The 14,053-nt window shown below is 39.3% G+C and overlaps 1 protein-coding gene across 1 annotated transcript in view; it reads left to right on the top strand.

The window, feature by feature from the left end:
• RGS22 (regulator of G-protein signaling 22) overlaps window positions 1–14,053 on the top strand; it is a 104,452-nt gene that overhangs the window by 61,638 nt on the left and 28,761 nt on the right. Inside the window, exon 14 of the mRNA XM_014550218.1 lies at window positions 11,061–11,255. Within this exon, the coding sequence (XP_014405704.1) occupies window positions 11,061–11,255 (195 nt within the window). The remainder of the gene's footprint in view (window positions 1–11,060; window positions 11,256–14,053) is intronic.

Genomic DNA, 14,053 nt, shown 5'->3' with positions numbered 1-14,053 from the left:
TATGACCCCTCGCTGGCACCCGCCAACGCAGGCACATCCTTGGCTCCAGACGCTCCAGGTCCTATGAACTGTGAGAAGGAGCTTATGAAAAAGACTGTCTATTTCAGTCACCAAAGGGTTTTGTTTCTTCTCTCGTCTGACGAGTGCATGCAGTCGTGTCGTGGGTTCAGTCTTTTTCCAAGTGGGCCAGCCAGAGCTCGTCCATACCACTCTGTAAGTCCACCTGGCAGCAGCAGCGACTTCACATCCCTGTGCTCCTGGTGGGCATCTTGGCAAAGACGAGGAGAATGTGAAAGACACACGCCTTCCTGCTGCCTTCCTGTCACAGGGTCAGCAGTCCTTCTGTTACCATCACAGTGGGTCCTAAGGAAAATGGACTTGCCAATGACACCACATGCTGGGGCGGGACTGTTCTGTCCTCACCTCTGGAATATATGAGTGAGTTATATTGTCAGTCCACTTTTTAAATGTCCCCAGTTATAGCTGATGTGGTGACATGTCCGTGAGATGTCCTGTAAACTAATATTCGGATCTCACAGCATATAGATCTGGACACATCTTGCCCCAGTGTCCTGAGGGTCTCATTACAAGTCATCCAGTTCCGAGGCGAAGTTTTAGTACATTTCTCTTTCTTACTTCCAGTTCTGGCCTGGTGGTGACAGCACAACATCATGCGATCAGGGTTACCAGGCAGTCCTAGAAAGATACATCCACATGATTATTAAAATAACTACATCGGAACGAAGTATGTGAAACGGTTCCATTAGCATAACCAACAGCTGAAATGTAACATAACAAATCAACACATGTGCTGCAACATTTGGTATTCTTCTTGATGTTGCCTTTTAAGTCTACACAGACCTTATTCTTGTTTTCACTGGAACACAGATGAGTGTTAAGCTGCCCCCACGCATGGGAAAGAGGCCTCCCAAAGCCACGCTCACCTGTGGCACAGGGAGGGTGCTTGCTCACTGCTTCTACAGCGTGACGATTGGAGCCCAACCCTACAGCTGTCCTTATTTCATTGTTGGTACAAGGAGACATCCAGATAGCACAGACAGTTGTGAGAAATGTTTTATTGTTTGGTTTTGACATTGTTAAAGACAATAAATTCAATAAACCTACCGTTCTCCTGTCTCAGGTGTGTCTAACTAGGCTTTCTGAGTGAACGGGAAAACAGTCACACACTCCGGAGTCGGTGAGGATGAGCGAAATGTGGGAAACTGAGCCTGAAATGCACTCTGATACATTTGAAAGGCAATTGGGATCCACTTCCCGCCAGGAACATGCTCATTAAAACACACTGTCAAAATGACTTTGAAAACTAGTAAGTGGCAATGCCGACTCTTGTGTGAAAAATAACTTAGAGTTGGAAAGAAATGTAAATTGCCACGGGAAATGTCGTATTTTAATTTGAGCCGTCTCCCATATAGTGCAATACAGTGTTGTGTACAGGATATTGGCTCTCATTAGATAAAAAAAGCATGTGGAGAGGGCCCTTCTAGTTGCTAGAGGGAATGCTGCCCAATTCATAAATTGCTAATAAAGCCAATTAGATCTTCAGATAAACAAACAAACAAGCAAACAAGCAAGCTGAGATTTCCTTGAAGAGGCAAACATAGAAACATTGTGTTTTTCTTTTCTTTTTATTTGGGATGGGGGGAGTGGGGTCTTTATTTCTCCATTCCACTTTCCAATTCAGTTCTTCCTTCTGTGTCCACAGCATCCATCCTACATCTTTTTCTCTTGATGGTCTTGTTAAGCGTCATATGGTCTTGAGAACTTAGTTAAATAACAACAACAAAAAATCAACCCCCAGGATCTCAAGACTGTAAGAGACTTCTTTATGGAGAGGCATTGCTTTTTTTCCATCCCTATCTGATACAGTCGCCAAGAAAGTGAGTCACAGGCACAGGTGTAGAGGGGGCTGGGCCAGCAGCCCATCGTGCATTTCCTGATGACATAACCTTTGAGTGTCTCCAGGAGAGATGGGGTTTAGAGCCGTGCTGTGCGCAGTGCCAGGCAGTGTGATCAGACAGGCATTGCTTGTATCCCTTCTCAGAAACTTCCCTGCTGTGTTGTTAAAGCCTCACAGGTTAATGTTTAAATTGGAATCATGTCGACCACAGCTGTGCATGAGTGAATCTCTGCTTTAATGTGAATCAGAGTAGCAGACTGGGATATGAAGGGAGCATTTTCTTCTCCAACATTAGCCTCATTGTTATTTGCTCAGTGGCTAGAAAGGAAGAACTGGGTGGCCAATAAAAGAGCAAATGACCCAGGATGCTTAAACAATGTTTCTAACCCATCGTTAGACTGTTTTATTTAGTTATCATATAACATAATCTTTACTAGTATATTCCATCTTAAAGTCAGTGTACATCAATTTAAAATAAATTTTATTATCATTTTTATAAAGATTGTAAAGGTGTTGTTTAGCTTTTTAATTTTGTTTCATATATGATTACATCCCTTGTGTTTGTTATATATAGTCAGTTACCAGTTATTCACTTATAGGTTGTCCCTGGATTATTAGAAACACATTATTACAGTGATGGCGAACCTTTTGAGCTCGGCGTGTCAGCATTTTGAAAAACCCTAACTTAACTCTGGTGCCGTGTCACATATAGAAATTTTTTGATATTTGCAACCATAGTAAAACAAAGACTTATATTTTTGATATTTATTTTATATATTTAAATGCCATTTAATAAAGAAAAATCAACCAAAAAAATGAGTCGCATGTCACCTCTGACACGCGTGTCATAGGTTCGCCATCACTGCATTATTAGAAGACGTTTTCAGATTTTAATTCCATAATTCAGTTGAATGTACTATAAATTTACTGTGGGGCCTAATCCAATTCAATTTTCTCCTCCTGACCCCCTTAAACACCCTGGGGAGGTGAGGAAGAGCGACAATAAATGCCCATCGTGTGGGTGTGGGCTGCCATGGGAGGCTAACTTTTCAAACCTCTCTCCAGTGCTTCCTGTTCTGTGCTTTTATCGGGGAGATGGGGGAGTATTGTGGCGGTTATCATAGTAGAGGTTGATACTTGAACAAAGAGAAATTACTTGGGTGATAATGAACAATGTTCTAATAAACTGGCTATGAGGAAGCCACACACACACACACACACACACACACACACACACACAGAGTTAGGAGGGCACACAAGTACCTAAATTTAGATGCAATCAGAGAGCAGAAATAAAATATTTTTAAATTTGTATTAGGATTTTCATTTAGTGCATTTATTCTTTTTAAAAATGTATTTTTATTGATTTCAGAGAGGAAGGGAAAGGGGGAGAGAGATGGAAACATCAATGATGACAGAGAATCATTGACTGGCTGCCTCCTGCACACCCCCTACTGGGGCTCAAGCCCCAAACCCAGGCAGTGTGCCCTGTTGGGAATCAAACTGTGATCTCCTGGTTCATAGGTCTATGCTCAACCACTGAGCAACACTGGCCAGGCTAAAACATTTATTCTTAACAAGGAAGTCTATGAAGCTTCAGCCCACATTATAAATAAATATTTCTGGTTTGGGATGTTGGCCTTTAACAGCTATTCAATTCATATGGTTGTAAATTAGACAAATGGTATGTATCTTAGCAAGGAATATCCTCTGACTTTCCTTTATTCCCAGCATTTCTGGGAGTCCTATCTTAGAGAAACTTCATAGTTTTATCTAACTGGTAGCAGTTAAATATAGGGATTTGTAATCTAAGCCACAACTCTTTTGAGAGTGAAAAGGGAACTATAATTATGCCAGAACAGTAGTTTTCAACCGGACTTGGACATATGGCTACCCTAAATATGCTCTGAAACTATGGGATATGCAGCTAAGTCAGATGCATGGACCACGTATGGCTTCATGAGCAGAGAGTATGAGGTCGGGAAGGAAGGTAGTAGTAGATAGTAGCCTGGAAAGGGTCTGGCCTGGCTTGGTCAGAAGACTGAGTTTTATGGTGTTTCTCATTGGGGTAGAACTTCTGCTGCTCATTTCCTCCTCATGTTTTTATATTTGTTCTTGACAATTTTTCCTTGTTCTATTGTAGAGATTAAATTAATAGGATTTGCATTTGAGGAAGAAGGAGAATATAGGCAAGTCAAAGAATGTGCTGTGAATGGTATTTTATTAATACAACCTGGAAACACAGGAGAAAGGGAAAGGCTTGGAAAACTAGGGAAATACCATTCATTATAATTATTGAGTCATTGAGTTTGAGGGTCGATGGGCTCTCTGTGTAAAGTGTAACAAGTCCTGAACTCTAGGTTTTGGGTTCAGGAAAGAAATCAGGTCTAAGGAGCCTAGGAATGGAAGTAGGCAGAGGATCAGGAAAAAGTATTGAAGGCAGAGGAGAGAAAGTCAAGAGGAGAGGATAATCAACAGAGTTAAAGGTGAAAAGATGAAGCAGAGAAGCTACTGAATTGGTGGTTATGTGGTTTTTAGTGATCTTAAAGATCAGCTTCAGTGGCATGAAAACCAGATTACAGTAGATTGGGCAGTGAGTGAAGAGTGAGTGTAAAGATTTGTAGAGAAGGGAAAGCGAGAAATGGGGTGACAGATGTTTAGGATGGGAGAGACACTTCACTTGAATGCCTTTATAGCACAAGGAAGGAGATGGAATCAATGGGAAGGTAGATTAAGGAGACAGGTACTAAGGACACAATTGATGTTGCAAGGTTCTGGAGGAATGGAGTCAAAAGCACACATGAATGCCCTAACCAGTTTGGCTCAGTAGATAGAGCGTTGGCCTGTGGACTGAAGGGTCCCAGGTTCGATTCCGGTCAAGGGCATGTACCTTGGTTGTGGGCACATCCCCTGTAGGGGGTGTGCAGGAGGCAACTGATCAATGTTTCTAACTCTCTATCCCTCTCCCTTCCTCTCTGTAAAAAATCAATATATTTTTTTTAAAGCACACATGAGTGATTCAGCCTTGGAAAACAGTCTTCCTTTGAAACTTGAGAAAGAAAAAGATTTAGAAGAAAGCTCTAGAGAGGGAAGTTGAAGGCATTTATACCAGTGACTTTTCCCAATTAAGTGGGATGCAGTCTACCGAAAGCAAAGAAACATACGGCTGCATCTGGAGGCTTTAAGGAAGATGGCAAAATTTAGAAATGGGGAGATGGAGTTGACTAGAAACAAGCAATAACTTACCAAGCTTTGCAACCATAGATGAGCTGTGTATTTTTTTTTAAAGGCTATTTAAATGGAGCCAATTCTTATAGTTTTTACAGGGAGCTTGAGGATAGAGTTGGAAAAAATAAATGAATGATTAGACTGACCCAAAATTGGGCCTTGACAAGGCAGAATATCAAGCTGGGAGAAACTAGGGATATTTGTAAGAGTTAGTTGAAATGATGGGCAGTCTCGAGTCCCGGTCGTGTAAGAAGGTAAGAGACGAGGTGGTGCCTGATTTATTTAGAGGACAGATTGTGCAGAAGGTAGAAAAAGCTTGGTGAGAGGTATTGAAGGATACAGAGCAAGGGTCAGAGAGAGGAGGTTGTGCTACGAATACAAGTAAGTGGTAAAGTGAAGTGAAGCTCATTCTGAAGAAAATCATACAGCAAATTTCAGAAGGTGAAAGCCCAAGCCGGTTGGATACGGTGACAGAAAGAGATCTGGCTTTAACATGGCATCATGAAATGTCCACCGTGGTGTGGTGATAGAACATGTAAATAGCACTGGGAGCCTTTCATAGGCCTGTGGCAGCAGTAGATTCTAAAGATAAGACATGAGTGAAGGCAAGACTGGAAGTGAAAGGGGAGGGCACGGATCTGGACACCCTCCAGCAGCCGACCTATTACTGTTATTCTAGTTACCATTTCAACTCATTTTGTACTTTATGCTCTTCACTGCTATCATGTTTTTAAATCAAAGGAATTATGCCGATTTCTACAGAAAAGTTTGGTATGTGGCATACCAATTCTCTTTAAACTACAGCTTTGAATGTAGCCGACCCATTGACAAAGCCATTGCTCTATTTTGCCATTAGAGGGTATTCCTGCCCAAATAGAAGTTGAGTCTGATTTTTAACCTAAGTGATGTGGGGAGTCCAATGTGCTTTCCTTTGAGGTAAGCTTGAAATTATTAAAGTGACTTCTGGAATCATTGTTTAATGTTGTTAATTTGGTCATTTTAGTCTTGAGTTTCTTAATTTACCTTAGTATGGCATTATTTTAATTCACTTCCAAAACTTCCAACTTAGAAAATGGTCAAGAACAGATTTGAATCCGATTCAATCCTAGCTTGTTAGACTAGTTAGATTTACAAGTCATTCTTCTAAATAATTCCCAAGGTTAGAAAAATTTTCTTTCTCCGTGTGTGTGTGTGGGGGGGGGCAAATTTCATTTTAAATATTATGTAATCATTTGGAAATAGTATGATTCACTTTGGACTATTCAACCCAGTGGAATATGTACTTACGTTTTAAGTAACTAAGTTTCCAGACTGTAGATTGCCTAATTAAATAGGACATCTCGAATGGCTAACTATGCCCCTTCTCTCATATTTCACAACACTTGTTCTCTGCTACTATTCAAGACTCATCTTTTAATAACTTCAAAAATTTTGCTGTCTGCTATGTTATGTAATTCCCCCATTCTTAAACCCCAATAATGTTATCTAAAGATCATTTAAGTTCTGTTTTACCTTCCTAGAAATTTTCATTACATGACTCATGAGCTTTCTCCCTACCGTTTCCTTCTATTTTATTATCTTGAAGCTCTTTCAACACCCACACAAATTGCCCTTATAACATATATGTTGTAGAGTTTCTTAATTGACCCAATTCCAATGTTTTTAATCTCTGTTTCCCTTAAGTTAACTATGGGATGGCCATATGTTGGAATCCACCATAAACTGGAATTGTTTCAACTTTGAATTTTGAACTCTGATATTCCTCGTTCAGATCATAATTTCACTTTAGGCCACTAATCTCCCATTTATCCTTTTAGTAAATATTTATTGAGTGCCTATAAGATACTGAACTTCAAGTACTCCTTTTAAGGGAGGACTAGATGAAAAAAAGTCAATTCTGCTTTTTGTAAAGTACTCTAAATGCCTCCTTTCTTTATTTTCACCTCAAGTTCTTTACTACTCCCCACTGCATGTTATTGTGTTACTGCCCTGATACTAACCTCATTTGCTTTCCTACCTCTAATGGGCCTCATGGTACATCATCTCAATTGCAGTTTAATCTGCATCTTCAATTCTGGCTTTTCTTTTTTAGTCTCTTTTACTATTTCTTCTGACTTTATTTATTATTATTATATTTTACAATCAATATTTATTTACATTTATCTACATATTTATGCCTTTTCTTGTTCTCTATTCCATCTTGCTTTTGTTTGGGGCTTCCCCTTAATTAATTAATTAGTTAATGAATTTCATGCAGGTCTGCTGGTGATTAATTCTCTGTTTTTGTTTGTTGATTTCTGACATCTTTATTTTATTTTCTTTATTTTATTTTCATTTTCATTTTGGGAGGGTATTTTTGCTGGGCATACAATTACAGGTGAGCAGTTGTTTTCTCTTTGCACTTAAGATTTAAGGCTGGAGTCTATACCTGGTCTGCCCCTGCTCTTAAGGTGTTTTGAAAGCCTATGGTGTTTATAGGGGCTTCCCCACTGCCAGGCACTAAACTACAATGATCCATATCCCATCAGCATCGAGAAACTTCTAAAACCTCCACCTATAGGTAATTGTAAAGACTTTGGTTATTACTAAGTGTGAGATGGGGAGATGGGAGTTTGAGAAGAAAAGTGACATGCATAGTGAATTCGCTGTTTGCTGTGGTAAAACTAAGAGAGCAAAGAGGAACCTGGCAAGACCAGCTAAGAGGCTATTGCAGAAAAGCTGGTAAGAGATGAAGGTGGCATATAATTTCTTATTTGACTATTGAAATGACTTCCAAATGGCCTCAAATCTTGATCAGCTCAAACTGTTTCTCCCTTCAATGCCATAGTGATTTATTTCTAAAATTCATATCCAGTGGGGTCACTTCTCAGAGTTTCCCCATTATATATCTTTAGGTAAAAATTCAAATTCCTTACCAATGAATAAAAGATCATATCCATGCTCTGATACCTGCATCCTCTTATCCTAACTCTTTCTTTTAGCCAGCGTTACGTACTTGAAGGCTCAAATCTCACAGGTTATGCCTGGCCGGTGTGGCTCAGTGGTTGAGCATCCATCAGTCTTTGAACCAGGAGGTCACGGTTGGATTCCCAGTCAGGGCACATGCCCGGGTTGCGGGCTCAATCCCCAGTATAGGGCATGCAGGAGGCAGTCGATCAATGATTCTCTCATCATTGATGTGTCTATATCTCTTTCCCTTTCCCTTCTTCTCTGAAATCAATAAAAATATATTCTAAAAAGTTATATTTACAAAAATCTCACAGGTCATAAAACCTCATAGGCCCTTATGCCTTGGCCCATGTTTTCTTTCTTCTTGAATGATCTTTCTCATCAGCTTTCTTGCCTGATTGACTCTAACTCATCTTTAAAGATCCAGCTTAAGGATCAAGGATAAGAGAAACTTATCTTCTCTTGGAAGAGTTTCTGAGTCTTTTCCTTCCCCATTCCAAGATATAAATGAGTATTTTTGGTGGATTCAGTACAATTCAATAAACATTTATGGCATCTAGTCTCTGCCAAGAACAGTTTTAGGAGTTGGAGAATCACAGATGAGTAAGCTGAAGTTTCTGCCCTCAAAGACCTAGTTCCAGAAGAGAAGACACATAAATACTTAACGGTGTTATAGTGTGATAGTATAGCAGTTGACAAGTATGATCTTGGGAGGAGGGTGTGAGTGAAGGATCCTTAGAGGAAGAGAAATTCCTGTTGATTTTACAGAATAAATCAGAGTTTATCAAGCAGACGAGGTGCATGGGGTAGGGTCAATACAAGGTATGCAAAAAATTCATACCTGGAATGCCAAACAGCAAGGTGTAGGGAAATTAAGAAAAATTGATATTTGATAGCTAAGATTTGGAAACAACCTAAGTGCCCATCGGCAGATGAGTGGATTAAAAAACTGTGGTACATCTACACAATGGAATATTATGCTGCTATAAAAAAAGAAGGAACTTTTACCATTTGCAACAGCATGGATAGAACTGGAGAGCATTATTCGAAGCGAAATAAGCCAGTCGGAGAAAGATAAATATCACATGATCTCACTCATATGTGGGATATAATGATCAACATAATTTGATGAACAAAAATAGATCCAGAGAAAAATGGCAGGGAAGGTGCGGGGTGGGGGGGGGCAGTTAGAGAGCAACCAAAGGACTTGTATGCATGCATATTAATATAACCAATGGACACAGACACTGGGGTGGTGGAGGCTTGCCCAGGGTGGGAATGGCTGGGGGCGGAGTCAATCGGGAAAAAAGGAGACATATGTAAAACTTTAGACAATAAAAAAAAGAAGAAATGAAAAAAAGAAAAATTGATATTTGAGTATAAAATTTAAAAGGTATGTAATGGGAAGTGAGCTTGAAAAGATTGGACAGACAATCATTTAAGATCTTATTTCAATATATACCTCCACTGTGGTACTTTTCATACTGAAAACCATTGGTTTTCATCTCCATGTCACCACCAACGGGCTCCTTCAGGGCAGGCATTAGGTCTTATTTATTAATCTTTGCATACGTACACCTACCCAAGTGTCTAAAATGTGGTGGATACTCATAAATGCTTATGTTATTAATGTGGATCCTTTAAAACTTTTAAAACATTATTTTACATAAGGGTATTATTTGGTACATATCTATCATCTATCTATCATCTATCTATCATCTCTCTCTCATCTCTCTCTCTCTCTATCTCTCTCTATCTCTCTCTATCTCTCTATCTATCATCTATTATTTTACATAAGGGTATTATTTGGTACATATCTATCTATCATCTATCTATCATATCTATCTCTCTCTCTCTCTCTCTCCCTCTATCTCTCTCTATCTCTCTATCTATCATCTATCTTTCTCTCTAACTAACTCCTGGGTTAAGTCTGGACATTATCAGCTCCAAAGTCTAAGTATAAAAATAAAATTGAAATAAAATACAATTAATTAAAGATTCTGAGTAAAACTAAATTTAAATCTGATATATAGGGCACGACATATTCAGTGTGTAACATTTAAAAAATAAAATGTTATTAAAGTGCTTCTCAGATTTAAATAACTATTATTGAGAGACAAGACAAATGAATGGAATGAACTAGACATACAGCTTTCCCTAGAGCAGCGGTTCTCAACCTGTGGGTCGCGAACAATGAAAATACATCCTGCATATCAGATATTTACATTACGATTCATAACAGTAGCAACATTACAGTTATGAAGTAGCAACGAAAATAATTTTATGGTTGGGGGTCACCACAACATGAGGAACTGTATTAAAGAGTCACGGCATTAGGAAGGTTGAGAACCACTGCCCTAGAGTCTGTGTATGTGCTGTGTATATCTTTCCATTCATGCCTATTTCCTTCTTCTTCTTTCTCTCTCACAGCCCTGGACACGAGATGGAGACATTTTTACAGCAGAAAGTCTTAAGAACTCTGCAACTCAGCTGGGTAGGGCAGGTAGTCTTCTGGGTCTCTAGACTAGAAGACTATCAGTCAACTTTTCAGCCCTAGTGTATTCTTGCCTCTTGCTTTCCAGTGGGCATTTCCAGCCACTTTGGAAAGTAGCACATACAGTTAGAACTGTCATGAATATAAGGAAAAAAGGAAACATAACTTGAAAGCAATCATTATAATCCACAGTAGTAATCTGAGGAAAATTGCAATATCTAAATCACCTACTCTTGTGCAAGATCTGGCTAACTGACTAGTTACAAATGAAGAAATAGGAAGAGAAAATTAAAAAATTGTCTTTTGAATAAACACACTGCTTTGTCTCAAGTAGTTTTGCACATCTTTTTTTAAAAAACCACTCGAGCTTGTTTGTCTTTTCTTACCTTTAAAAAAATGCCTTTGCCGCGGAACCTGCTAATTATTATGGTTTCTCCCAACATCCACTCCTTTCTTCCCCTCCTCCTTTAGTTGCTTTTTGCCACATATGTCGCTCCTTCGGCCACTCTTGACATTGGACTCCAGCAGCAAAAGAAAAAGGAAATTTATATGAAAATACAGCCACCGTTTGAAGACCTTTTTGACACAGCAGAAGAATATATTCTCCTCCTCCTCCTTGAGCCCTGGACAAGGATGGTACAATTAGACCAACTTGCCTACAAACAGGTATGGCGACACTGCTACATTGTGTGCGAACCAGTCGGGCTTATTGTAAAACTGATGATAAGCCGCATGGTTAACTCACACGAAAAAAACAAACCAAACTGGAAAAGGTCTCAGTTGGGCCAGGGATTCAGAATTTTCCTGTCGTCTCCTAACAAAACACTGACGTCGGTGTCGTTTTTAGCTCTGTGCGCAAATGTGTCAGCAGAGATAACTCTGACTTTGGGTTTCCTGTGACCCAACAAAATGTGCCACGGTAATATACTGGCTTTGTCCCTTCTTGCCATTTTCAGCGGCAGTCTTAATTTTGATTAATGGACAAAGCTCGTTCAATTTTATGCTGGATGAGTTACAGTAAATATTATACCCATGGAGAACATAAACATTTCACGTGTATTGTGGAAAGCACATTCTCTGGCTTCAGCGCTATTGTCAAGCGCACCCAGATGTTCATCAGGTCAGGCTGCTTGATTGGATAAAAGTTTCAACACATCTTTTTTCATCCCAGAAGAGGTCATGTTAACCCTTCGTGCTGGAATATTTTCACTCTTTTTATTGACGGGTGGAGGAAATTTCTTTAAATATTTATTTTGAGTCACAAATGAGAACCATTCATGGGTATTTTTTATATTAAGTTAATGCATGTGCCCTGTACACGTGGTCATTTCAGGTGGGACTCTGGTATCTCTGTGTTGCTATTCTTTGTTCGTATCTCTTCCACAACTTCTTAGTCATGTCTTCCACCAGAAAGGATAGCTTAGGTAATTAAAATAAAATTAATACCGAAACACCTTGGATAGAGTTATCTTATTGAATTGAAACAACCCTTATGGCTTACTAAATTCAGTAACCAAAATAATTAAAATTTTATTTCTGATTTTCTCTTTGTTTTGAAAACTTAGCATTGCAACCTTTCTTCTACAGAAACACATAGATTACACTACGAAAATTAGGCTATCGTATGAAATTTTTAAACTATCTCTCTAGTTGTTATTTTAAATATAATATAGGGTGTAGGGGGAAATGGACCTGAGATATGGTCCTGAGATGATAAAGACTTAGAATTATAACTAAATTCCCTAAACCAGCGGTTCTCAACCTGTGGGTCGCGACCATCGGAAAACTTTAATTATGTTCAATTTGTAACAATGAAAATACATCCTGCATATCAGATATTTACATTATGATTCATAACAGTAGCAAAATTACCGTTATGAAGTAGCAACGAAAATAATTTTATGGTTGGGGGTCACCACAACATGAGGAACTGTATTATAGGGTCGTGGCATTAGGAAGGTTGAGAACCACTGCCTAAACCAAAAGGTTTTGGCATTGGTAATGATGCGCCACGCCAGCACAGCCAAGGGTGAACATGAGGAGGGTCGGTGAAGGATTAAAGCAGACAGACAAGAGAATACAGCTGGGGCTCGGTGGATCTCTTGTGCCTGGATGAGGACACAGAGAGACCCAGCCTGCAAGCCGAAGCTTTATTTTATAGTCAGAGCACACAGAGCAAAACAAGGGAAGTGGTCAACATGTTTACAATGTTCTCGTGAGTTTCACCTTGTTTTGGCAGCACTTTCTGCACCTCCCACAACCCATTAGCTACCTAGGAAGGAACTAGGGAGGACTAGAAGGTTAAGTTTACTTATGCTAAGAGGGCTCTGCCCTCCAAGCTGGGACTTGTTTGTGGCCCTGCCACAGGTCAGTCCGAGGCTTAACCCTATAGCTGCTTCCTATCGTAATGATTCTTATAAAAATGTATGGGACAAATAATGCTACCTAGGAAGGAACTAGGGAGGACTAGAAGGTTAAATTTACTTATGCTAGGAGGGCTCTGCCTGCCAAGCTGGGACTTGTTTGTGGCCACAGGTCAGTCCGAGGCTTAACCCTATAGTCACTACCTATAGTAATGATTCTTATAAAAATGCATGGGACAAATAACACATTCTTTTTAATAAGAGGAAAAATAAATCTCTCTTAATTCTAGACACATCCTTAAATTCAGACTAGAGATGTCTCTAAAAGTCCAGCTGACTGGATTATGTAGACTCTTTCCCAAAAAGGATAACCAAGGGGACTCCCAAAACTAGCTGTGAAATACACAACATTCTCAGTCCGCCAAACTGATTTTTCCCTGCGACAGAGAATGGAGAGTGGTCTTGTTCTCATGACTATATAAAATAGTGCAATAAATATTCTGAAGGCTGAGACTACTAAGGAGTTTAATCGGACGATTAACGCTCTCCTCTTGCTACACCAATAAAACCTTTGCTCACAGACTGATAACAGTGGAGTCTGGTCATTTCGTGTTCTATGGATTATGTGGCGCCTAACGCTCGTAGTGCCTGCCTTCGTGACTGTTATCCTGTTATAATGAATAGAAGCTGGAAATCTGACCCAAAATGTTTCCATTATTTGTTAGTTCACAAGGGGTGTCCAGAAAGGAGGAAGATTTTTGTTGGCACTATATCAGCAATTTTCAATCTTTTTCATCTCATGGCACACATAAACTAGTTATTTTCTGCGGCACACCAAAAAATAATTATTTCGCCGTTCTCACAAAAAAAAGGTGTAATTTTGATTGATTTATAAAAGAAAAAGTAATAATAGCAATTACTGGTTCTTCTAGCTCCAAAGTGATTTTCAAAAAATCAGGTGCCTATATTTGTATATAAGGATTTCTGATACCAAGAATTAACCAATGAGGCACAACATTCTTACGCAACATGATCAATGACATGCAAGTCTATCATGACTTATATATTTACTAGAGGCCCGGTGCACAAAAATTTGTGCCC

The sequence above is a fragment of the Myotis brandtii genome, unplaced genomic scaffold (genome assembly GCF_000412655.1).
Source record: "Myotis brandtii unplaced genomic scaffold, ASM41265v1 scaffold59, whole genome shotgun sequence".
Lineage (NCBI taxonomy): Eukaryota > Metazoa > Chordata > Mammalia > Chiroptera > Vespertilionidae > Myotis > Myotis brandtii.
Note: the sequence above shows the minus strand (reverse complement) of the source record. Positions and strands in the feature narration are given on the sequence as shown.